This window comes from Melanaphis sacchari, unplaced genomic scaffold (genome assembly GCF_002803265.2).
Source record: "Melanaphis sacchari strain LSU unplaced genomic scaffold, SCAv2.0 Contig11_pilon_pilon, whole genome shotgun sequence".
NCBI classification, from domain to species: Eukaryota; Metazoa; Arthropoda; class Insecta; order Hemiptera; family Aphididae; genus Melanaphis; species Melanaphis sacchari.
The window spans coordinates 33,549-60,883 of record NW_020270469.1 but is presented as its reverse complement, the minus strand read 5'-3'; the positions used below and the strand labels follow the sequence as shown (position 1 = coordinate 60,883).

Below are 27,335 nucleotides of genomic sequence, written 5' to 3'. Positions count from 1 at the left end.
ATTATAAAATCAATACATTTATCGCTCCACTCAGAACTAGTAAGTATACCTACCACTCATTAACGACTGAACGCTTATAAAATTTAATAGTTTGGCGTAGGTAATAATATTTATTTGCTTACAAACATTGTTATGAATTATGACTTAAATCTTAAGTACCTATTCATTATTTATACGTCTGTACGATAATATATTCGCCAACACATCCTTTGATTAACCTCTATCATCATTGTAAATATAGTTCATGAGATATGATTATGAGGATAGTAAATGATGATCGTAGATATGAGAAAAGTAAATCTGTGGGCAAGAAAATATTTATGATTATACCATAGATATTGACCTACAAATATTCTGCATAGGCAACTAAATGCACGTAATGTTGGCATTCTTCTTATCATAATATAATATAGTAAACATAGACCATATACGTAGTAAAGAACTATGATAGTAAAATACTCTTTGATAATACAATCTATGTACGGAATTGATGACAGTAGCAGCAAAATATATTGAATTACCATTACATTGATGAAAACTGGAATTTGAAAAGCTCATCTATGGGCTATGCCGGCTATGTCCCAATATATTGCTCAAATGCTTACCCACGATGTTACGAAATCTTAACGGTATTAATATTCAAGACACTCTCTTTTTTAACTGGACGTGCTTCTGTTGATTCACAGATATTTCGTTACTTAATAAATAATATTATATTGTATTAAGTTTATAATTCATTAAGTACTGTTTTCGAGTGTGTGTGTGTGTTCTTAAATTATACATACACAAAAAATCGTATGTATACATTTTACTTAATACCTTATTATCATATACTAAAATGGAACAGAAGGAAAATAATAGTCAGTCATCAATAAAGGAACAGTCTGAATTAGAAAAATACAAAAAGAATTTGCACAGTAATAATTTTTAAATATTTGTTGACATTATATGGGATACAAATATTTTAATATATTTGTGTATTTTTTTTTATAGATTTGGTGGTTGCCTATAAGAAATTGACATTAGAAAAAAAAACTTTAGAAGATACGTTAAAGGCATCCTCAAACTATGACAGAGAAGATGCATCGGAGACTGATACTTCTGAGGTAAAACAAATAATAATTTTTACAAATCATAAATTATATTCAATAGTTTTACAATTGTATTTAACAGGTGTCTAATGATTCTCAACAATCACGATTTATTAATTTAGTTAATACTATTGCTAGTTTACAACGAGAAAAAAATGAAGCTGAAGAAATTGCAGCCGATGAAAAAAAAAAATTCCAAAATAAAATATGTGAGGTATGTTTGATTTTTAGTACCTGGTAAATCATCAAAGTAATAACTATATGTGTTTTTAGCTTGAAAAATTAGTTAATGAATTGAATAATAAAATGGATACATTAAAAAAACTTCAACGATTAGAGATGGAAAATATTAAAGCAAAGTTTAATAAAGAACGATTACAACGAGAAAAAGATTTTAATGACCATGGAGTTATGATGAGAGAATTACAAAAATTAATGGCTGAAGAACGTAGGCAAAAAGAGCAAGCTGAATCTTTAGCAGATAGTTTGCAAAAAGAAATTGTTCATGTGCATAGAGAAAATGAAAATTTAAAAAAATATGCTCAAGATATGGAAGACGAACTAAAAGATGTTAAACAAAAATTAAAGTATAGAGAAGAAGAAACATCTGGCATGTTATCTCAGTTAAGACATGAAGTCAAAGTAGTGAGACAAAACCATTCAATTGCTATTTCTCAAGTAAAAAATATAGTTTGACATGTTTTATTACTATTTGATTAAAGTTGATAATTATTATTGTTTTTTAAAGGAACAACAAAGAGCAGCAGATGCAGAAAATCGAGCTAGAGAACTTGCCATTGCACATGAAGTGAGAGTTTCAAGTTTAGAATCACGTTTAACAGAACTTTCAAACTCAATTGGTGTTTATGATAAGATAAGACATCAAGATGAACTGACAATACAATCATTAAAGGTTTGTTATATTTGTATTTATCTACACATTGTGTATGATTTTGAATACATTAAAAAAATGTCATTAATATTAAGTAGCTTGTGTGAGTGAGGTGAAAAGACCATAAATAGTCTGTTGATATTTTCCCAAATTCTATGACTGAAGTAGAAATAAGTATCTTGAATGTATCATTAGTTATTAAATATTGAACTCAAATCTTAACTTGTGTAAATCAACTTTACTACTATGAATCAATACTTATCAAAATTTTCTTCTCAAAAACCTTAATTTTGAAATTCAAAATGTATTATTTAAGTTGTTAAATATTAGTATATCTGTAACTAATTTTGACAATAGTTTATATATTTAAAATGTATGCAACAACAAATATAATTAAAAACATACAATTATGCAATATTATTACCAAAAAAATGTCTAGATAAAGAATTTAATGCGTACTTATTGTATTTATTTACAGATAGTACGCTTTAAAATAAAAAGTTAAAAAAAAAAAAAAGATAAAGAATTTTTTTTTTGATAACTTAACAATGTGGAAAAAAACACCTATTATTAGCTATCAATCTTTTATATTAGATTATATTTCTACTTAATAACTTTTTATGTATAAAAAAAATTAAAAATTAATAAAACAATTTCATACTAATTATTTTTATTTATTATTATGTAATCTGGATTATCATTATTTTTACTTCATAAAATTTTCAAGATGAATAATTTATAGTTTCACCACTCGTTTTCCCAGTGGATCATTGTTAATGTATATTTTATAGTTTTAAGTATGTAGAAGATGAATCTTATTATCATATTTAATCAAGTAGAGTACCATATTAATGTCTATTAATAAATAATATTGTATTGTAAATTACATTTTTGCAAACAATTAAATTTATTAATCAGTCATTAATTAAAAATAAGCAGTTATATAAAAATAATAAAAATTGCCTATAATCATGATTTTTTTTTTTTTTCATAAATATTATATACACTTTTATATATCAATTAATTTGACTTATTTTAATAACAGGAACAAATAAAAAAATTAGAAACAGAAAATGAAAGTAAAAATAATGAAGAGTATACTGTATCTGAAATAGTTGAAAAATTCAAGCATTTCAAAACTCTTTTATTAAATTTAGCTAAGACATCAGAAGTTCCTTTAAATATTGAAGGTAAATGCATTAATTTCTATTAATTTGAAAAAATTGTTTTCACTTTTATTAATTTGTTTTGCAGATTTAATATTAAAAGATTTAGATTTTGATATTTATGATTATAAAATGAAACACGTTGAACATTCAGATCAACAAGAAGAAAATAATTTGTCTTCTAAACAAGATAATTCAGTCTTATTGAACCAAGTAAAAGGCTTAAAACAACACATCAATACTTTACAATTTGAAAAAGACGAGCTGGAACGCAAATACAAGGAAAAATTAGAAGATAATCAAGTAAATAGATTTTTTTTAATTGTTAAATTTAACAGAATTATTAATGTATCTGTAATTGATTTATTACTTATAGGAAAATAATAATTGGAAAGAAAAATATATGACAAATGATTTGGAATGGCGTAAACGGATATCAATTTTAGAACAGCAATTATTAAAACAACGTGATAAAGCACAAGAACTAGTGTTAGAAAAAGAACTAGAACTAAATACTTTACGTGAAACTCTACATTCTACAAAATATAATAGAAAAACATCACATTCCTCAACTGGTTCAAGGAAAGAGGTAAGTAATTTAAATATATTTTTATTTGAAACCATGTGATTTTTTTTATATATATTTAGTTCCAGGAATATTTAGATGAAGAATCTAGTAAAAAAGGATCACATCTACTTCATTATGCACATGAATTAGCTCTGAAAGATATGGAGATATCCAAATTTAGAAAATCCAAGTCTAAAATAGAATCTAAATACAGAGACTTACAGAAAAGTACAGCTGATATGCAGCAGCAGTATAAAATGGATATCGATAAACTAAACCAACAGTTAATTAGGTAGGTAGTACATTTATTTATTTATTTATTTATTGTTAAAAAAAAAAAAAAAAAAAAACAGTGGTAATTTTAATTTATTATTTTCAGACTTGAATCTTGTAAATCCAGAGAAGGTGCTAATTTAGAATACCTGAAAAATGTAACATTAAGTTATTTTCTTACAGCTGATGATAAAATTCGGAAACATATGGTAAATGCAATAGCAGCAGTTTTGAAATTTTCTGATAGTGAAGCTGAAAAGGCTATTAAAAGTTTATCTCAAGGCAAATAAATTATATTTCTTTGTTTATTTAATGATTATTGAGTGAGATTTAATTAATGTAATATATATTAAATATTTCCTATTTTAGATGTTTATTTATTTTATTTTATTTTGAGTTTTTATTCCAGTTATAATATATTAAATATTGTTTTTAAATACGTATATATAATAATTGTTATTTATTTTAAAAATAATGTGTAAACTTATTAAATTACACAAAATTGTAATGATAAATTATTAACATTTTGTTTTTTCATTTATCATAATAGAAAATTCAAATAACAAATTACTTTTTATATCTTAACAATTTTACATACTTATATTATTGTTTTCAAAAATATTTCTTATAATACGAGTCTACAGTTTATAAGACATTTTTGTAATTATCGTGTCACAAAATAATTCTATATTTATAACAAATTACATACATAATAATAGTATAATGTTTTTCATTCGGTAACATCTTGAAATCTATTTGCTATTAATCATCTTCATCATCGTCCACGATACCTCTGACTGATCGAGGTTTATTCATGTTTTTTACGTTTGAAAATCCTTTGGAAATAGAGTCCTGCATTTCATTAACACTAATAAAGTTGTCTTGTGCTTTTGGTCCTCGCCCACTTGGTCCATAATATTCGTATGTGGGAGGTGGTGCAATTTCTGCTCCTTTCTTAGATTCAGTTGGTAACGGAATGCTATCCAAATGGCTATCGTCGTCATAAGACGGATTGATGTTAGTGGCCGTAGGTTCATCGTCCAACTCGTTGTGAATAAACTGTTTGAAATTTTTCGGCGTAATTGTACTCTGTTTATTTGGATTATTTGGTGCAATGAACATATCCAACGACGGTCCAACCATATCTTCGTTGTCGTCCTCGTCATCCTCGTTATCATCTTCGTCGACGTGTTTAAAGTTATTAGATCGGCGTTTGGGCACTTTCGTGTCGTCGTCGTAATTCCACGCAAAATCTGGCTTCCTTTCAGCCCGTTGCTTTTCATTCCACTCTTCTTGAGTCAACACTAAAATAATAAATTATTGTAAAAGACAAATATTATAAGCAAAACACGCCACAGCTATATAATTAACACATACCATAATAATTACAATCTCGTGAAAATAATTATAATTATAATAAATATATTATAAAAAAATAAAAAACAAACATACAAGGTTTTTGTAATCCATCCTTCCCGTGATCCCAAGGTCTGACATGAGCGGCTTTTCTCAACTTTTCAAATGCTCGTTCGGCATCTATATCTTCGACAATCTCTGGGGACGGAGCTTTTGGTGGTGGCGCTTCTTCATCTAAAAATTATAACCCAAAATATGAACGTCATGTATTATTTAACTACAATAGTGTAATGAGTACAAATTTACCCGAACTGGAATCCATCGGAAGCCCGAGTTTTTCCTTTTTACGTCGCTTAATGGCTCTAAGTCGGACAGCCATCTGTGCGGCACGCTTTTCCTTGAGCTTTTGTACGGAAATTTGCGTGGTTTTAGTCTGTTCTCGAAGTTTTTTAAGCTCAGCTTGCTGACGATGACGTTCTTTTACGTCCGTTGAAAATGAATAATAACCAACACCATGCTCCCGAACCTCTGTAAGCAATATATTTTTAAATGGTTGCTATTAAAATTCTACATTTTTATATCGTAAAGTACATTTTTAACGTTAAAATAAAAATAAAAATACTAATGGAATCTAGTCCCTGATCATCTAATACGACTTATATAACCTTATAATAAATAATTTATACTCATCATTAAATTATGTTCATGAATATTATGTTTCCATAACTTGGGGTATCTTTAAATTAAATACGTATAGATTGTAACTTGTAAGTACAAGCATTGATTAAATATGTTTAAACTTTAAAGATATTAGATATTAATCATTTGGAGATGTGTAAATATGAAATCTCTAAAAAATAAATGACTACAGTTTATAATTAATAATTAACCTATAATGTAGAAGATATATTATTTTCAAATTACAACATATTTTAATTAATAATTAATGATTTACTCTAGAGCTATAAAATATAAAACAATGATTACTCTAATAATGTTTTAATCTTATTTGATAAGTACGAATTTCCGAATTTATATTCTTAAATTAGTTAAATTATGTATGATCAGTTCAAATACATTTTTTGCGAGCGATTACTTTATTTACAATTAATTTCACTGAATGTTAAATAAGTTACACGACCCGCATTGTTCACATAATATGGTATTAAATTAGCAAGTATATGAGTGATGTATTGGCATATTGCTAAAACAATTCGTGGACCGTGGCATATGATCTATGCCTGTTTTACGTAGGTAGGTGACAATAATAAAAACCTTATAATATAATCAAACCTTTATCTAAATTTTTATCATAGAAATTAGATACAACTAATTGAAAAGTTTGTACTTTAAGACTAAGAAGATTGTATTTGAATAGTTCTTGTATTATTTTTCAAAAAAATATAATCATGAAAATTGTACATTACACTTTACTTTTACAATAGACCAATTAAATTATTTGATGCTAAAAAAAATTACATTGAAATTTTCACACATTATTATTTTGTATGAGCTATTATAAACATTATATTATTTATGAAAATACTATTAGACATAAATTATCGAATGTTTTTGTTGGTGGTTTGACATTTTGTTCTCAAAATATTTTTTTATTATCACCCGATATCTACAGCTCCCTACCAATAAAATATTTAAAATGAAAAAAATATTCTTATAATTACACAAGTACGTGAAATACCCATCTATATCAACATAAACATCATCTTATACTACTTTGAGGCCGGCTATAAACAGTCAATCGCTAATTATTTTTCTTTTATTTATCAAAAATTATACGTCCAAGTTACAATACAAATCGATTAACACCGAATAACATTATCCTGATTTCTTGGTTAATGCATTCAAGTAGATTTAAATGTTGGTAAATTTGATGTATCATGATATTATAGTCGTTGTTATAAGTAAAAACAAAAATTGTACATTACGAATGGTTCAACGACCACAGATAGAAAATGTACTGAATTGAGACGCATGTAATAATATAACGTATAATACAGGATGATTCAACAAGAATGTTCACCCCTCTTTTATACTTTAATAATGTTTTTATTCAGTTTCTGATTTTAGAGATTTTTAAGTATTTATTTGCAGATTATATTTTCAAATAATTTTTGTTTTTCTATATCATTAAAAATTTAAGAAAAATTGTCCTGTACACCAGTTGCAATAATAAACACTTCCTTTTAAAAATGACAACTGTTTTATTTGCTCTACTAGAGTTAACCACAGAATTTTAAAATTTTGATATATTATTTGAATCAAAATTCGAGATAGTAATTTCTAAATTAGTTAACTATTTTATGTATGATGTCCTTAATAATAATGGTTTATAAATATAAAATACTATTATGATAGTTTACTTTGTAGTACTTATTTTACTAACATAGCATTCATAAATTACAAGATTTTAAAATAGTAACATTAGATACTATTATTTTAAAATCATCGGCTTTATATTTTTTAAGACTATTATCATAGTCTCATAGACTATCATTTTTAGTACCTACACAAGGTTTAATGACTCGGAAAATCCTTCTTCGAATCCCGATTTATATACATCAATATTTTGAAAACAATTTTCTGTATATATAACTACAGGTCACATATAACCTTTAATGGTATAACAAAATTCCAAGTATTTAAAAATATAGTCTTTATAAGTACATATAGTTGATACGATAAACAACATCACCTCTGGAGCGTTAATTACGTTCTCGTTGTGATATAGCATTTTCTTAAGAGTTCTCAAAATAAGAATTTAACTAAATGTACATAATTAAAGGGAAGATTAAGAGACAAAATTCTTGGTAAATTATCAGATAAATATATATTATAAGCATTATTTATGAATAATAACTAAACAAAGAATGTCCATGCAATTACATATTTTATTTTTTTTTAATTTAATAATAGCAGAATATGATAAATATTCATTTTGTGACCTATAGAATACAAAAGTAAAATTGTTATATTGTATTTATTTAAATCTTATTTTTATTTAAGTACATTTTAGTGCATATTTGGTATCTTTAGATTTTACTTGACATTTAACATTGTATTATTGTCAATTTCAATTGCTATTTTAGAAATTTTATCTGTATTGATAAATGTTATTGATTGGAAGGACGTAATGATAATATCTATGTGCATTTAATTTGATGCAATTAATACAATAAAAATTTAGGTAAGTGAGTACCGCTCTACTGTACATTAGGTGTCGAGTGAGTTATAGGTGTGTTAAATTTAAATTCAATTATGTATAATTGTATACATAAAACGAATCTAAGCAAATACAGTCTATTAACCTATATCACCAAATGATATTTTTGATATAAAGCTATTAATAAAGTCATTTATTTTACTTTTAATAGTATAGTTAGTTAATACAATTTTTTCTAAAAATACCGCATTTTTTATATTATTAGTAGGTATTCGGTTATTATATTATTATAATAATACATATTTATACCATATAAATAAATTTATATATTAATATAATTGTCTTTATACATTTTTTTTAGATTTATAGTTTTGAATATGAAATAATACTTATGAAAAATCTTGTAATCAATTTTCAAAACTCAGGTATAAAAAGAAAACTTTTTATGAATTTATAAATTTGCATTTTTTGTTATTTCAACAAAATTCTAACTTCATGTCTTCATATGAGTATAAAAATATTGTGCCTATGAATTTTTAATATTTTTACACAGATATAATAATAAAATTTGTGGAGATCTTGAATTAAATTTTCAAAAATGTTGACTCAGTGATTAATTTTTTATCGATATATATGGTAAATAAATAAAAAAGTGAAAGTTTTTTATACTTATAAATAGCCCAAAAAGTTTAAAAAATTTAAAATTTGATCGTATAATGGATAATGACAGTATAAAAATTTGGTAACAATTTCAACAATTCATTGTAATTATTTAATTTTTAAAACATCTAAAATTGTTTGAGGAAAAATAATTATTTTACGGATAAATATTAAATATCGTAAATATTTGAACTTGAATAATCACATAAAAAATTAATTTGGCTTTTCAGTACAATTTTTTTTCATATATATGTTGAAAAACTAATAAAGAATATTGTATTAAATTTTTAAATCTTAAATATAAAAAAAACAATTTTTAAGAATTTTTAATTACAAAAAAATTATAGATTTTCGATATTTTTTAAAAGAAAAATTAACAACTTATAATGAGCTTTGTGTTAACTTTTCAAAGATTATTTTTAACCATAAAATAATTTTTAATTAACACTTAAAAAAAAAAAAAAAAAATACTGAAAAATTGAAAAATGTATATACCTATAAATAACTCGAAATTCGTGGAATTATTTTAGTAATTTTATTGTAAACAGAAAACAATATAAATATTTGGTAAAATTTTTAAGTTTATTCATTTTAGAGTTACATCAAAGAAACAAAATTGATGGTATCGAAAATTAAAAATTACAACTAAAGTCAAAAATTGTATATACGAAAACTAACGGTTTCAGCATACAAAACTTATGAGGGATTCTAATAAGCTTTTCCAATACAACAAATTATCAGTCCCTTCTACGCAAAATCTAGGCTACGCTACACTACAGCTGCACTACAACTACATAGTAATACGGATAAAATATTTACCTATATGTATAAATATGGAATGTGGTATTTGTGAAATTTTTAAAATTGTTCATTGACATTTATTTTAAATACATATATATTTTACGTCTACGTAAGACACTCTGTACAATGAAAACAGAAAATTAACTACCTCTCTCCCCTCTTTGTCTACAAACTATCTACCTATACGACCATTCACTCACAAACAATAGGTAATATTATATTTTAACGTATTTTACGAGTACATTCTTACTACAACACGAATCATGATTGCTGTACCTTTATACATTTAAAACATAACACAAAACGTATGTATTGGATTTACAATAGTATTATTAGACATTATTTCATATAGGGAATTATAACTACTAAAGTTTAGTAACTAAACATTTACACACCCCGTATTTATTTATCCCATCGGATAAAAGTATAATGTTTATAACAATTTCAAATTATAAAAGTTTAATTAATTTAAATAGATTGTTTTAAAATATAAATTATACACTATAAGTATCAATAATACGCTAACAGTTACTGCTATTACTAATAACGCACTCAATAATCTATTGAAATTATCGTAAGTTTTAAATTATATATCCAGTCTATATATTGTGTACTTATCGTGTTATTAGAGATTTTTTCAGCATAAATATTTCTTTTATAAATATATGTGTTTTACCTAAAATGTATACTAACAATAAAATAACAAATGCCCGTGAACAATATTAAACAAATCTTATATGCTAAAAGTTTAAACTTTTTATAAAGCTATGCATTGATTTATCATAGTTTTCAATTTTCAAATATAACACACCATTATCCTGCGAAGAATTGCACAATATTTGATGAAACAACTACTTAATAACCCACATTTTCTACATTATCCTATCAATAGAATTTTTAATTCAAAATAATTAAAGATTAAAATACTATTTATGTTTTTATTTGGAATAGAATTTATTTTTATCATTTGTTTTAGTTTTTATAATTACCTATAATATTTAATGAAATGGAATAATGGAAAACATTTCAAATTATTTCTTACGTCTCAATATTCCTAATGATCAAACTACGTACACGACTGTAGTAATAAACTTTAAATTTAAGATTTCTTCATTTTTTCACAGTACCTATAGCAACTAAGTATTTTAAATTAATTGATTAACCAAATATCGATCCCACATAATTTTTGTACAGAATCTAAAATAGACTAACCAACTTTAAAATAATATATAAATAATACCTAAAAAGTAATAAAAATAGAGTTATTCTTATGAAAAAACTTTATTACTATAAAGCAATTTTAGTGGTGATTACCAAAGGTATAACACGCAATCGTAAAATATATGACCTAGTGTCCTAGTACTATAATATTTTATTAGTTATATCTATTATAATTTATAGGTAAACTTATACTATTTTAATTTTACTAAGAACTGCATCGAGAAGTGTGAATAAGATATTTAGTATCTATATATATATAGGTTATTGTCTGGTGATTAATATAATAATAAAACAAAATATTACTCGATCGATGTATTATTTAACATCAGTATCAATATATACATGATTAATTATGAGTTTTGAACGGACTAACAATAATATATTATCATAGACTGCAGTCATATAGTGCAGTGTTTCGTGTATCGTGTATGTCTTCAAAGCTTTTAAAAATTATCTCATTACTTATATCGTTCCCCTTACATAAGAAGAATAAAATAATTTATAGCAAACCATTTGGCATTTAGCAAGTTATATATACATGTATATATTATACGCACACACTAAACAAGAGATAAATGTGGTCCTAGGCTCCGGTAAAGTTTACATTTATCCGGCTCTTTTTTTTTAATTGATCGTTTGCGTAACAGTATAATATGCGCAAACCCCGCGAGATGGTGTGCCCTCACGGTCAGTTGTAGACGTATAATAATATTATTATATAGGAAACGACGAGAGGGAGCGCGAGCCGGTCGGAGACGTTCTCTCGCATTCTGTCCTAAACAGTGCGAACAGCGCGACTATGTTAGATATTACTGCATTGTTTTCGGTAAATGAACGATAAAATACAGGGTAATCTATCGGTATTTCTATGCTTACAGATCGCTCGTAAATTAAGTTTATACAATTACACTGACGGCAATCAATTATATTTATAACCACACCACACGGGTTGTATTTCATTTAAATTTAATTTTAGTTTTGTGGTAAAAATCGATTTTATTCTAATAATTTTTATAAATTTGCTTTTCTATATCCGCTAGATATGAGATAAAGTTTTCATTTTATCAATAACATTTAAAAATATAATGTCTGTTGGTTTTCCGCAATGGACGAAAACTACGATGGTTTGGTTTTTCGTAATCGGTAAGTAAAATATATAATATTTTAATAATAAGATATATTAATATTTCATATTTTAGACACTTGCATATTATTATTATTTATTATTTTTTTTTTTTTATAGTATTTGATTGCATGCATTATAAAGAACTTAATAGTGCGTGTAAATCATTGCATTTATTAATAAATAGAAACTTAATATATATACATATAAATTGTATACATTTTAAGTCTGTAAACGTATTTACCTATTTATCACTGTCATTCATACTTTTGGCATAAAAAATGAAATTAGACGAGATAGGATGATGGCCAAATTCGACAAATAAATCATCAAAATTAAAAACAACTAAAAACTTAAAAAAATATATTAATTATATCCTTTAATTAAATTAAAATTTATAGTAAAAAAATATGTATAAGCTCTAATATTGTTGAACCTACTGAAATTTAGAAGATGAATTTTTAAATATTTTTATGTAATTAGGGAAATAATTAGTTAATCGGGTTGAATGACGCTGCTCGTTAATTTTATGAACTCCTTTTAACTATAAATGAATATGTTAATATTTCAGTTATTTTCAATTATTAGTACATAAATAAATCTTGATTGAGAAAAATCTCTAATAAATAACCATATAATTATATGTATACATTTTTCAATATAAAAACATATATTTTAAAAATATTAAGAAACATATTTTATAAAATATATAAGTCATGTACCTATAGACATACAAAATAAGCTATAAAATAATAATTTATAGTTTAATATTACTAGTATAATTATTAGTCGAGTATATTCAATTAAGTAAACATCTCTATAAACATAAAAATAAACGAAATTATTAATACTAACTACTGAAACTACAACTTGTTAAGTTGTTTAAATTTCGTTTGTTAGATAAGATTGGAAATAATCTATAAAATAAAACATAAATTCAGTTTTACGCACGTTTAAACTCTAAATACAAAAAGACTAATTAAATTATGAATACATTAAAGGTCATGCTTCTTTCATTATATAACTATAATATAATACAAATTATATTGTATTAACAGTTCCTATATTTTTTATGATGAACAATTTAATAATCTAACAAATAATAATACAATAAAAATAGCTCGTTTATATTCATCTAGAAAAAATAAATAGATAAATTAAATAATCATTCATATTTTAATCAAAATTTAAGACACATTGAAAATAAAATTTGTCATTTTAATAACTTAATAAGACATATTGCACAATTAATAGTTGAATTAACAGCTAGGTAGTAGATATTATTTTAATACAATGCATCACTAATAAAATTGTTTATATCATAACTCACTTTAAGTTGAGAAGTAATATATTCAAAGGGTTGAAATTAAATTAGGATAACTCAATGAAAAAGCTACATTATTTTTTTATTAAAATTTATTTGTATATATAATCTGTAAATTTATTTATGGTAAGCATAAGTGAGTTTATAATAATGAATGGTCACGAAAGACAGGTTAAAATTAATTAGCCCGCAACAACTTTTTTCACATGATTTTTTTTCTCTATTTTTTATGTGAATTTTTTACAGCAATAATAAGTATAATTTTATTATAATAAATTATACCTAATCTATGAGTAACACATACATTTTGTACATTTGACAATAAATAGAACATTTTCTAACTTAAAATATGTGAAATAAGATAAAATAGTGATGAGTATAATAAATTTAATCTTTTCTCTAAAATATTACAGACAATAGACATATTATCGATATTATTTACTTGAAAATTTTACATAATAACATTCTTTAATAAAAATATGTATAATGTATAATTACTAACAATACTTTTAAAAATGCAATAGCGATATTTGTCATATAACGGAATTATGATTAGATTTTAGATTAGTTGAGTTAATACTCGATAGTTACGTAAAGTTTGAACAAAAAAAAAAAAATGTTTTATTGAATACGGCTGTCTAAAAAAAATATAATTCATTTTAAATAAAGAAAAGATAAATAATACGTACATTTTCAATTTAATTTCGTTCCATACAGTTTGACATATGTGTGAAAAAACAATATATTATTCAAAATGTTTACAGGTAGTACAATGTACGTGAGACGCTACATGTCATAAAATGACATAGAAAAAATCACACGAAATCGTGACAGGAACGTTTTATTCAAAAAAAAAAAATTTAACTGACAATGTTTGTACTACCATTTCTCTTTTATCGCTGTTATCGAAAGTTATGTAGTTTTTATTTCACTGCATATATCAATATTTATATATTTAGTAGTCATAAAGATATCGGTTATACTATTAAAATATATAGATAGAAATTGAAGCCTGAAAGATTGTCATCTCATATATTACGTTATAATAAAAAAAATAAAAATACCAAAAGTTCTATCATCTAAAAGAGACAATTGTTTAAAAAGTCTTAAAAGTTAAATTCAAAGTTTTAGTTTTTATTCTGTACATAACGAATATCAATTTCGGAAATAATATGATATCTTTTAAATTATAATTTATGTATTTAACATGAGTTAACATCAAATAATACATTCAGTGAAAAAGCATAATTATTTAAATTTTGCAAATATCGTTTTATTATGTTTCACTATGTCAAATATTATCTATAGATGATGTAGAAAATAAATACGTTTTTATTAAAAAATAGTGTATACAAAATTGATCTATTGCCAAAATTTAAAATAAAATGATATAATATTAAGTACTAATTACTAATAAATAAATTATGTAATTAGTATTTATTATTTATACTTTATTTTTATTAATAAATAAAATAAAATATAGATAATATTGTTTCAAAAATTAATTTAATTTTACGAATTAAAAAGTATCAATATAATAATTACATACATATATAAATAACTGTTTAAACAACGTATTAAATGCAATATAAATAACAAGTTTGAATTTTTGAAAATTTGCATTTTATAAATGTGTAATTATAAAAATGATTAATTAAAATTCTCGTGGGAGAAAAATAATAAGGAGTTATTATTAATGTTATTTTAACGTGTGAATGGACAACACGCTGAATTCCAAATAAACATTTTGAACTATAAAATGTTTTTTTAACGCTTACGAATCATCCGTGGAACTCAGTTTTCGATAGGCGATGGTAGGTATATGTATTTATTTAACTTCATCATTCATGTTTACGGAATTTTATTTATTTATTAACTGTTTTGTCCGGTATTTAAAAAATCAAATTAATTTGCGTGGGATCTAGAAACATCGTAAATCTAGTTATTACCATTCTTTTTTATTTAACTAGTCATAGTAAAATAATTAAAATATTGACGAATTAAATAAAATCCAAATTTGTGAAATAAAAGAATTTCAAGTTTTTCTAAAAAACAATAATAACGATTAAAAATTCAATAACATTTAAATTACTATATTTATAACTTATAATTTAAAATAACACGGATTTAATGTTCAATTCAGAATAAAAATGTGACTCATCAAAGAAAATATTTCCATACATCCTTTTACATTATGTTTAAACTTTAAAATGAATATTACAGACTATAGTATTATACTATTATGATAGACTATAGTTCTCATTTTTATAATTGTAGTCGGCTACCTAAATGCTCAGTCATTAAACCAATTGGCCATAACACGACACCCTTGGTCCGTTAAAATACGAGTTCAATGAGTCAGCCTTTTCGTGACTATATATCGTGTTTTAAAATCTAGCAAAAAATAATAAATGTGTTTTTCATTCACTTGGTTGTTGTCATCAATATCTATAATAAAAACAATTTACACGTATTCTATGCAAGTAAATCATGTAGTCTAATGATCCGTGAATTAAATATATTAAACGAGGTAATATGGTGAAATTTTCACATGGAAATTTTTTTTATTACTAAATTGACCTAAAAATAGAGAAAAATTGGTGAATGTTTAATTTTCAACATTATATATTAACAAATATGCCAAAATATAACTTTTTATAATTTTAATAATAAAATTAATTTTAAGTTTTTTTTTTATTTAATATTCCTAAATTTACCTAATGTAAAAAAAAATTAAAAATGTATTATCTTTCAAAAAAAAAAAAAAAATAGTAAAGTAGATATTTTTGTTCTAATTTAACAATTTTTTTTATTTAATTGCATGGTTACTAATAATTATAATACTTTGTCCTAATTCACATAATTATATTTATGTATATTTAATAATTTATAATAATTTAGTTATAGGTCTAACATATTCAGCAACCATCAAAAAAGATATAACATGTTATGTATGTACACCAAATCCAATTTCTGATAACACAGAAACTTCAGAAATTTCTATTACGTTTTCAAATTATAACATTGAAACTATACCAACTTGTGGGTCAAACGCTGCTATCAATTTTACATTAAAATGTCCAGAAGGATATAAAGGGTGTCTAACTAAAACTTATGGTAATAAATTTAATTTAGGATTAATAATTATTATTCATTATTTATTAATTTTATTTTTGGTATTTTCAAGGTAAAAGTATATTGAAATCTTGCAATGAGTATCCAATCACTGATTGTAAAATAGCAAATAATGTGAAATATTGTTTTTGTGCTAATAATTTATGTAATGATGCAACAGTCTTAACTCCAGTTCCAATTTCAACAGATGATGAAGATTTAGACCAATTGCCAGAAGATGGAAGTGGGTTATTTGATGATTTGACAAATTTAGATAAACATAAATTCACCAACAAAATTATTAACACTACAGTAATATTAAATACAACTATGAAAAATAATACATTTACGAAGGCATCAGCTGATAAACTATTGCTGCCTAAGCGTATTTTTATTTTAAGTTTAGTATTCATAACTTATAAAGCTTTATAATGTTGATAACCTTTTTAAAATAGTTACAAGTCTATAACATTGCAAAAATTAGTGATATATTTTAATAAAATCATGAAATATGGATGTATAATATTTTAAATATAATTGGTTAACGTTCCTTATAATTTTTAAATTCTAAATGAAGCAATAAAAATATCCTTAAAATTGACTACTTAACCTATTTCAACAGGAATATTTTAAATACTTTAAATCCTTCAATATTGTTACAAAAAAAATTTTAATTTTACAATTAATATAATTTACACTTATATGAGTTTTAATTGAAAGAAAATTTTTTTATAATTAATAAATAGGTATATCACTATTTAGTGTAAAAGTGAGTATAGTACATATTAACTGGGCTAGTATTCAATCCAGTTTTATATTAATGTATTAATCTGTAAATAATACATTTTGATCGATATAGATATTAACTATTTTTTTTAGAAAATTGTTCCTACATAATATAATATTCTTTTATTTATAATATATAATAATATGTGATCTTAAATTTTACATAAAACTTACCTATTTAGTAGTTATATGATATAAAATTATTTTTAATTAACGTTTGATTAAAATATATATAATATATATAATGTATATATTATATACAGATAATATACAATTATAACATACTGTTTAAATGTTTAGAAAATACAATGCTAAAATATTGTGACACACTTTGTGTTATGTTTTTCTTGTTAAAAATATTAGTTAAAATATATATTGTAAAAAAAACCTTCATTTGTGAAAGTAATTAATATAATAGATGAGTTTTAGGTTTTCTTTATGTCAAACTTTGTTATAGATATGATAAAAATAAATATACTTGATATAATAAATATAATTTATTTTTCTTATTTTTTCTGCTGCTATTTATTAAATGTGAGTGTTTTATTTCTATTTTTAAATAAGAAGTTAACTTAGATATTATGATAAATAGTTCTAAACCCAAATTTTGTCAACCACAACTAGTACATGTCGTTTCCTCAACAATGTTATCACAGTTAATCTTAAGAGGTAAATTATTATAGACTTACAACTTATTGTTATCAACCAGACATTACAATGACAATATATTATGTAATTAATGATAATACAAGGATGAAGGCTGGAAATTTCCTAAACTAGAAATTTTAATTTCTTCCCTTATTATAATTTATATTCTATAGCTGTTAGGCCTATAGTGTTTATAACCTGTATTAACGAGAATCAAAAATGACTTTTTGCTGGCCAAACCAAATTTGATTAATACTTTTCATCAGCTAAGTGTTGGAATGTATAAACCTATGTTTTAATATTATTCGTAGCAATAGGTATCAATTTTTATCTTTATCAATATTAAATATTTATAATTATTAATAATTTTAAATTTTTTTATTAAAATGAATTATGTATAATTGTATTATTTTATACCACAACTACAATTGAATCATACATACATTAAACATTTTTTTTTCTATCATTTTATACAACCATCAGTTAATATGACATAATATGGTATATTCAAAATGTATTTGATATGGACAAATTTTTCAAATATTTTTGCAACAAAACTTTAAATATTATTTAAATAAAAGTATTAGGTATAATTTTATATAGGTTTCCTTGTGTAATAAGTAATTTATAAATCAAATCTATTAATTCAACATAATTCAAATACTCAAATTGATAGCTTATTTTAATTTTTAAAAAAATAGTAAAAATAATTATTTGTCTCTACAATTTGTAAGTCACATTAGGTAAATCAGTTCACAACTCACATAATTATTATTACTTAATCTAAGACTAAGAAATACTATTCTAAATTAAGATAATATTCTTTAAATGACTTACCGTCAAATCGTATATCTTCATAATGAATGTCAGTTCGTTGGGCTAATTTTTTTTCTTCTTCTTCCCATTTGAGACGCAATTGTTCTCTACGCATATCTGATGAAAAAAGTTCAGATATTTCTTCTGGATTCCTACCTTCTTTTACAAATGTTTGTGAAGTTATAGGTGTTTGTTGTTTCATTTCACTAGGTGGTGGTGGTGGTGGTGGTTCTAATTCTTTTTCAATCCTTTGATCTCTTTTTTTGAAAAATTCTAGATCTGTTTTTAAACATCTCCTAGTGCGCCCAAAGAAATCTGTATAATCTATCCTAATAAAATAAAATTGTACACCTAATTAGTAAATGAATCTTTTAAAACTATAATATGTATATATATATACACACAAATATATATGGTGATTATTTTACATAATATAATATAAAATTGTTTAATCTTTTAAAATAAACACACAATTTAATTAAAAAATAACTATCCTATTTAAAATGTATTAATTCAATTTACCAATCATCATCAGCTCCTGAATCATATTTATCTAAATCTGCATCGGGATCAGATTTTTCCTGCTCTTTATTATGTTCTTTTGTGTAAGATACAGGTTGAGTAGTTTTACTTTCAGTAACTTTTTGTTTAAAATCAACTAAAAATGTTTTATCTTGTTCGCTTACCATTTCACCTTTAACTAGTTTGTCATACAATTTTGCTTTCATTGTTAACACATCTCTAATAAAACAACACAAAATATAATTGATAATAATTTACTATAATTTTAGAAAATTTTAAATTATATTATAGTATAGACGTATAGTATCTGTTATTCAGGTTAAGATTGAACTACTTGGTCAACCAAAACTTATCAAGCCGGCGCATGTCACTTTATATATATGGCAACATCACTGACACTGATGATAAAAAATATTACTTTAATTTGGGGAGTTAAACGGTAATCTGTGTACACAGAAGAGGTTCAATCTTAACCTGAATGTAGTAAAGATACCAGATACAATAAATTGTGTGAATAAATTACCTTGATTTCTTCAAACTATTTTCAATATCTGGTGTATATTCTTCTTCTAAGTCTTTAGCGTTTCTTTTTTCAACACCTTCATTAGACTGAAGAAGACATGATGGTGTCTTAGCACCAGGTATTGGTCGAATAAATGTATCACCAGAAAAACTTTTTGCTTTGTTTGCTTCATCTTGTTTGCGTAAGAGTTCTGCTTTTAAACTTACTAACTAAAATATAAAATATATATTTATGTTAAATATGATACAAATTAAACAGTAATCTTCTAAAGTGTTGTAATTAATATTATATACTATACTGATAATGAATATTGTTTATTGAAACTAAGTATATTATTGTTTAATAGTTATTACTTATGTAAATGCAACAATAAGATATATTTTTACATTAAAAAAAAAAAAACCAAGAATTTAGTTCATTACCTATTATTTATAACTGTTAGAGGGTTCATAAATTTGGTAACACTCACATAAGAATTTGTTGATAATTTTAAACATCTTTAAATTTTATTGAATATAACATTTTTTATGATAACAAATTATTGTATAAATTTATTAATTTGATTAGTAGATCTGTGCGATATAAATAATCGATTATAATAAATAGATCATAGATTATTTAATACTAGCAAATAAACAGCTAATAGAGTATCATATTTTTAAATATTTATTTTGAATAGGTAAATTTAAAAATAAAAAATTATTTACATTTAATTATTGTTTTGTTATAGTAAATAAGTTTCTATATTTTATTTCTTATAATGTTTAGTTTTAACTAATTCAATTATTTTAATAGTAGATTTATGATTTATTAGTTTAAGGAGTCTGGTAAGGTAAATAAATAAAAATAAATGAAGATAGTAAAATTATGTAAAATGGTCAATTAGTAAATAATAAATATAATTAATTAATATTTAAGTTAATAATTAAATACTTTATTGATTTTGGATTATCATATAATACTTTTCTACACAAATATTAAAATACTAAAAAAATTATTTTGAAATAAAATTACAAAGTAAATCATTCAATAACAAAATAAATAAATAATCAATATAGTATGTTCTATACTTACAGATGATTTACAAATATCTAAAGATTTACTCATTATATATGTTTGATTTAAAGATATATTAAGAACAAATAAATTAAAAAATTAACTAAGACAGCAACAAAAATAAATAATTATTAAGCAATTTAGCCTTTAAGATAACATAAAATGCTTTAAAATATAAATAAATAAATATAAATAAATTTTTAATTTTAATTTAAGATTTCCAAAATTATCTTATCAAATATCAACATATTTTTAATGATAATATTGATAACTTATAGATAATATAATCAGTATATAAATGTATGTATGGAGATAATAAAATAATCAATAAGTGAATAGAAAATATAATAAATTAATATTTAAAGTGAATATTTACGTTAATAAATAAATATTTTTATTAATAATTATTAATGTTCTCAATACATCTAGAAATTAAGTATCAAACTTTAGAAAAACATATTTTTAGTTTTAAAAATGGCTACACTGTTTAAAACGAACTAATGTTTGATGTTGGAAGTCGGTTATTATTTAATCCAAAATTCAGATTCCAAGGCCCAGGCTGAGAAAATGTCTGACTAATGAGTAGTAGACTTGAAATTTGAACAATAATTATTGACCATTCAACATTAAATTTTTAATCTTGTCTTCCATTTCACTGGCTATTGCTTATAGGTATTTGAACTGTGTACTTTACTTGTATTGTTGTCTATGAACATTATTATTTTTAATTTGTATATATTCATATAGATTACTTCAATATTTTTTTTTTAGATTTTATCTCATTATGGAGAATATAGACAACATATTAATGAAACAAATCGATTATAAATTTGGATCTTTGGAAGCAGAACCATTTTGCTATATCTGGCAGATGAAAAGATTGAAATCACTACAAAATTGGACCATGGCTAAACCTAGTGCTAAGGAAATGGCTGAAGCAGGTTTCTATTGCCCAAACCCGGATATACCTGATACAGTAAGATGTTTTTCGTGTTTCATCGAATTGGATGGTTGGGAGCCGACTGACAAACCTTGGGAAGAACACAAGAAGCGGGCCTTATCGTTAAACCCACCGTGTAGATTTATTGAAATAGGTAAGAAGGAATCAGATTTTATCGTAGATGATTTCTTAGAAATTCAAAAGAGTGTAATTTTACGCATTTTCAATGAAAAATGTGAAAAGCTCATAAAAACATCTTTATCTCTTCACAAAAAGAAAAAAACAGCACTTAAAAAAGACCTACAAAAAAAGGGAATGTCATGAAAAAAAAGTAATATTTATAATAAGTATGTTTGACATAAAATTTACTATGCTACGTATAGTTAAATTTATTGTAAATTAGTTATTACATATTTTAAACAAGTACTGACTTGTCTAATTATTATAGTATTTTATATATTACAATGTATGCTTTTAATTTGATTTGATCAAATTTAAATAAAATATTATTATCAATAATTTTTCCAAATTAACACCTGTAAATTAGACATGAAATATTTTAATTGTGATTTATTTATTAGTATTTTAAATTAATAAGCTCTTTAGGAATGGTGACATTTTAACGCTTTTTATACAATTATAAGTCTTGTTAAGATTGATTTTATGCCTTTGTCTATTTTGTTTATTTCATTGAAATTATATTTGCATTATTAATTGTTTAAGTTAACAGTACCTACTTATAATGGGATCATATTTTAATGAATAATTAATTTAAAAATTTTAATTATTTATAGTAATAATGATTAAAATATTTTAAGCGTGTATGCATATTGTATTGTATTATTTTAATATTAAATATTTAGTTTTTCTTATAAGTGGATACTTAAGTTTAATGTTTTTTTAATTTGATTTATGTTAGAAAAGCTTTGCTCTAAATTTAAAAAATTCTTTTACAAATGGTTATTTACTTAATAACCAATATAATAAGTATAATTTATTAAAGATAAAATAAATTGTATATAAGTTATCATTCTTGTAAGTGTATATTTCTTTATTAAATTTTATAATTCAAGACTAGATAAATTATTATGTTTTATTACATAACTATAAAATCACAATAATAATGTATTATTTATGTATATGAATTATTAGAATGTTATGATTATTTGTATATAAAGTATATTATTATGTACTTTTTATAAAATAATAGTACCTAATACAATTTAGTACTTGCCATTTTTCAATAAATATATTATATACTAGACTAACATAAAATATTTAAATATAAAGAAATATCGACATTTAGATTAATGACTACTGATGTTCAATTACCTGGTAAGATGGTAAATCTTATAAGGCTTGGTGAGACAATAGTTATAAACAAGTACCATTCATTTTTACAACAAATGTATGAGCAATCAATTATGACAGGCGACCATAACACAATAGACAAAATATGTCACCCCGTAAAAGTACTTCTTAAAAATTATAAATAGTAATTATTAGTTATTAATGAGCTAAATTCTTGGACAGGTTTTAAAGAATGTTTTGTATTATATAGAAAATAGGAATAATGTAATATAATATTATTAACTACACATCTTTATTTTCATACTTTTCTTTATCATGTTTTCTATTACAACAAATACATTTTTTAACACTTTAATTATTTATTTATAATATTAAAATATTAGTTTCAGTTATTTTACTTTGTATGATACAGAAAAACAATAAATAGCCAAATCCTTCAGTATAATTCTATTTGACCTCAATACTCAAATATTCAATTATTTAGAACTAGAATTCAAAATACAACTAAAATATAAAAATATATTCTTGCAGTGGTGGTGTATAATGTATATGCTATCTCTATGACAAATTGTATGTTTTTAGAAGTATTTGATCAATTGGTAACAATCACAAACTTCACATTTTTATTAATATTATATAGATTAGGTTATGTCCATTACTTCAATAATAAAACTCTAAAGATCCAAAATATTGGTTTTAATATACATGAAATTATAATTCTGTATTATTAATCTAATCTGGTATACTAAAATATTAATCACAATGTCCATCATCCCAACCATCACGCCATCTTTCATTTACTTTGGAACAATCAAATAGTGGCTTATCTAATTTTCGATTAACCATATTGTGTGCTTCACACAACCATTTTGCAAATGAATTTTGAGAGCTAATATTTGGTGGATGATATGTTAATCTGAAAAAAGATTAATTATTCAAAAATAAATATATTAAAATAAGTAAAATCTTAAAAATGTATTTTGAAAAACTACATATTATGAATTTATGATGAGTAAAAAATGTAAATGTCATCATCGTACCATAAAATAAAAAATGCTAGAAATGTGTTAAACAAATATAATACTTTTAATGACAAATCTACAAATTTAAGTGAAATAAAAACAATGAACATCACAAAATAATTAAATCAAATACTAACATTTCAGCAAAGTCATTAGCACAAATTTCGCAAGGATAGACTTTTGGTATTAATCTAATAAATTGTTCCATATTAGACTGATCTTCTTGAGACGGTTTATCTGAATATGTGGCAGCTATGGTATGAAGTAATTTCCATGTACAACGACCTGAGAAATACAGTTTGAAATAATATTAAGAAAAATATAACAATACAGGGTAAATTTAATAACAAACCTAATTCATCTTTGTCTAGAGGACAATCTTCTCTCTGGTGTTCTAGTATTTTTGTTTCATCTTCATTATTTTTAGATAGGTTATTCACAGATTGGACCTATTTTAAAAGTCATAAAATATAACTTGTAAAAGACAACATAAAAAATATAATATAATTAACACTAAGCAGGTAAACTATTATGGAATTATATAAATAATGTCATTATTTTTCTTAATAACACACCAATAATAAAAATTACATATTAAAATAAATAAATACCACATCATATAATTGTATAGTTTAAAATTGAATTCCAATTCAACTAAGTGATTTACAAATAATTTGATTTGTTGACTAATGTTCAGTGTACATAATGTATTTCAAAGTAAGTTTTTTTAAAAGATTTCATAATTGTTAAGTCAATAAAGACTATGTTCTGTTTTCAAATTTTTGATCAGTTGAGAAACAGTTTTTTCAATAAAATACTTGAGTTTGAAATCTAAATTTTTTCAAGAGTAGTAATCGATTGTTTTTATAATATAACAAGTATTACCTGATTTTGACTAAATTCTTGACGTCGCATACGACTAAACGTCCGAAAATCAGTACATGAACGACAAGGTTCACCTCCTTGAGAATGCTGTGTATAAATATTGTCAACGGATTTTTCTTTTACATTATTTAAATTAAAAAGGCTGTTTTGATGCGAATTAATAAAAACTAAGTATGAGTTATAAATATTATAAAAAATTGACATTATTAAATATTATTATATTTATTTTTTTACTTATTGACGTATCAACATATCAAATTTCAACTACCTATTAGTAGTTCAAAAATTACGTAGAACATGTAATTGTTCAACAAAATACAAATGAATAAAACGGACTAATATAATATGTAACGAAGTAATCTTCTTATCATAAAATACCATACATTGTACAGCGCAATTTTATCATCATTAATGCTGATAATAAGAAAAATATATTCTACAATTACATGACTGATAAGCCCACGTGATAATTTATTATCACTTTTATATTAAACCATAAAGAAAATTTTGAATTACTATACATTAATGATTAAACTAAGACGCAGAGAGAAACTATAATAACACAAATAGAGTAAAATAAAAATGTTTTTAAACTTACAAATAATTCAACTGAATTATGAATTCATTATTCAGTATTGCGTTGTATAAAAATTAAACTTTAACATTTCCTATAATATAACTAATAAGTGATTATTAATATTCTTTCTTATATTATGGAATATAAAGGAATTTATTTTTTTTTAAATTTTGAGCAAAAGCAATGAATGAAGGTATTGATTTTAATAATGATGTGTATACATACATACAACATATGTGGTAGAAAAAAGGATTAGATTTTAAATTTTGTGGATAGTTTTTGATAGAAATTGGAGGATATAGTTTACACTTTGGAGATGTCAAAATTAAAATTTCACAGTATTTTTCAAAATAATTATAAAATACAAACAAAAATCAAGAATTATTTTGTTTGCAATTTAAGTTAAAAAATAGAAAATTTACAAAATAGACTCCGTTTCATGAGAACGCTTCTGGATGGTAATCAAAATCTGTCCAAATTCGGGCATTCACCACTAATTTTACATATATTAAAAAATATTATAACGTTGGCGTAGGTAAGTTAATATCGGTTGCTACTGTGTGCATTCTCTAGTAGGTTGAAGTATACAAATATTTTGCTGTAGAAAAATTATAAATTCTTTAATTTTTATAGCTAAGATCTGAAAATTCAATAAAATTCATGATTATTTGAAACTAAAACCGTACAAATCAATACAAAGCAATAAAAATATTGTTTTATTTTGTCAACTAATTCTTTTTTTACGCACACAAAATATAATATCTAAAATTAAAAGTATAATAATTAAATATCATTGGTCATACGGAAAGATAACAGGATTAAAACGTAACAACTATCTACAAAAAACGGGACAAAACACGTCCCGTTCAATATGGGTATCATCGATTATAAATAATATTAGTATTTATAACTATAATAGTATTTTATAATATTAAATCTATTAGTAAATATTATTATTATTGACTATTATTAAAATAACCCCTTATAATCAATGGTAGATATCGATATATTCATAGGAGTTATTAGTTTCTAGGGTTTCTAAATAAATAATATTATGTTATTGCTGAGGTCGGTGTCGGTTAGGATGAGGACCTACCAAAAATCCTAATTTCCCTTTAAGTCTATCTACCACTTTTTATAACAAAATCTATATTTTATCTCAAATTCTACATCGAATTATCGGATCTACTCGTCTCAATACAAGTATTATAGTGTTACGAAATCAAATAACTGATAGTGTCAATTTTTAATTTATTCCAAATTAGTACATTTTTGTTCGTTGAATATGTTGATATGCTAATAATAACATCATAAGATTTCCTCCGTTATGAAACATCATTTATACTGTTTATTATTATTCATTATCTTATAAAACAAAAAATTATATTAACTCATAAAATATTGTTAGTAATTAATATAATTAGTATTATAGTTTTTGTATAAATGGGTCAGTCAAAAAAGTAAATTGAATATTGTCAT

The 27,335-nt window shown here is 23.4% G+C and overlaps 5 protein-coding genes across 5 annotated transcripts; 3 read left to right on the top strand and 2 right to left on the bottom strand.

Moving 5' to 3' along the window:
- The first annotated feature begins 838 nt into the window (after nt 1-838).
- On the top strand, nt 839-4,314 carry LOC112604142 (GRIP and coiled-coil domain-containing protein 1). Its single transcript, XM_025353039.1, has 10 exons — nt 839-917; nt 994-1,106; nt 1,174-1,305; nt 1,365-1,769; nt 1,840-2,004; nt 3,029-3,173; nt 3,238-3,452; nt 3,526-3,738; nt 3,798-4,009; nt 4,097-4,314. The coding sequence occupies exons 1-10, from the start codon at nt 839-841 to the stop codon at nt 4,278-4,280; spliced, it is 1,863 nt and encodes a 620-aa protein (XP_025208824.1). The 3' UTR covers nt 4,281-4,314.
- Nucleotides 4,315-4,616: 302 nt separating this feature from the next.
- LOC112604143 (coiled-coil domain-containing protein 174) lies at nt 4,617-21,280 on the bottom strand. Its single transcript, XM_025353040.1, has 7 exons — nt 21,140-21,280; nt 20,066-20,274; nt 19,543-19,761; nt 19,042-19,349; nt 5,653-5,874; nt 5,443-5,580; nt 4,617-5,294 (listed from the first exon to the last, which is right to left on the bottom strand). The coding sequence occupies exons 1-7, from the start codon at nt 21,170-21,172 to the stop codon at nt 4,753-4,755; spliced, it is 1,671 nt and encodes a 556-aa protein (XP_025208825.1). The 5' UTR covers nt 21,173-21,280; the 3' UTR covers nt 4,617-4,752.
- LOC112604144 lies at nt 11,938-17,406 on the top strand. The gene is made up of 4 exons (XM_025353041.1): nt 11,938-12,157; nt 12,250-12,352; nt 16,558-16,773; nt 16,844-17,406. Exons 2-4 carry the CDS (start codon nt 12,295-12,297, stop codon nt 17,200-17,202), a joined length of 633 nt encoding a protein of 210 aa, XP_025208826.1. The 5' UTR covers nt 11,938-12,157; nt 12,250-12,294; the 3' UTR covers nt 17,203-17,406.
- A 266-nt stretch (nt 21,281-21,546) lies between the features above and the next one.
- LOC112604327 (baculoviral IAP repeat-containing protein 5-like) lies at nt 21,547-22,404 on the top strand. The gene is made up of 2 exons (XM_025353303.1): nt 21,547-21,793; nt 21,893-22,404. The coding sequence occupies exon 2, from the start codon at nt 21,906-21,908 to the stop codon at nt 22,383-22,385; it is 480 nt and encodes a 159-aa protein (XP_025209088.1). The 5' UTR covers nt 21,547-21,793; nt 21,893-21,905; the 3' UTR covers nt 22,386-22,404.
- Nucleotides 22,405-24,057: 1,653 nt separating this feature from the next.
- Nucleotides 24,058-25,570, bottom strand: LOC112604420 (FAD-linked sulfhydryl oxidase ALR-like). The gene is made up of 4 exons (XM_025353460.1): nt 25,280-25,570; nt 24,747-24,843; nt 24,532-24,679; nt 24,058-24,288 (listed from the first exon to the last, which is right to left on the bottom strand). Exons 1-4 carry the CDS (start codon nt 25,481-25,483, stop codon nt 24,126-24,128), a joined length of 612 nt encoding a protein of 203 aa, XP_025209245.1. The 5' UTR covers nt 25,484-25,570; the 3' UTR covers nt 24,058-24,125.
- Between the last annotated feature and the right edge of the window lie 1,765 nt (nt 25,571-27,335).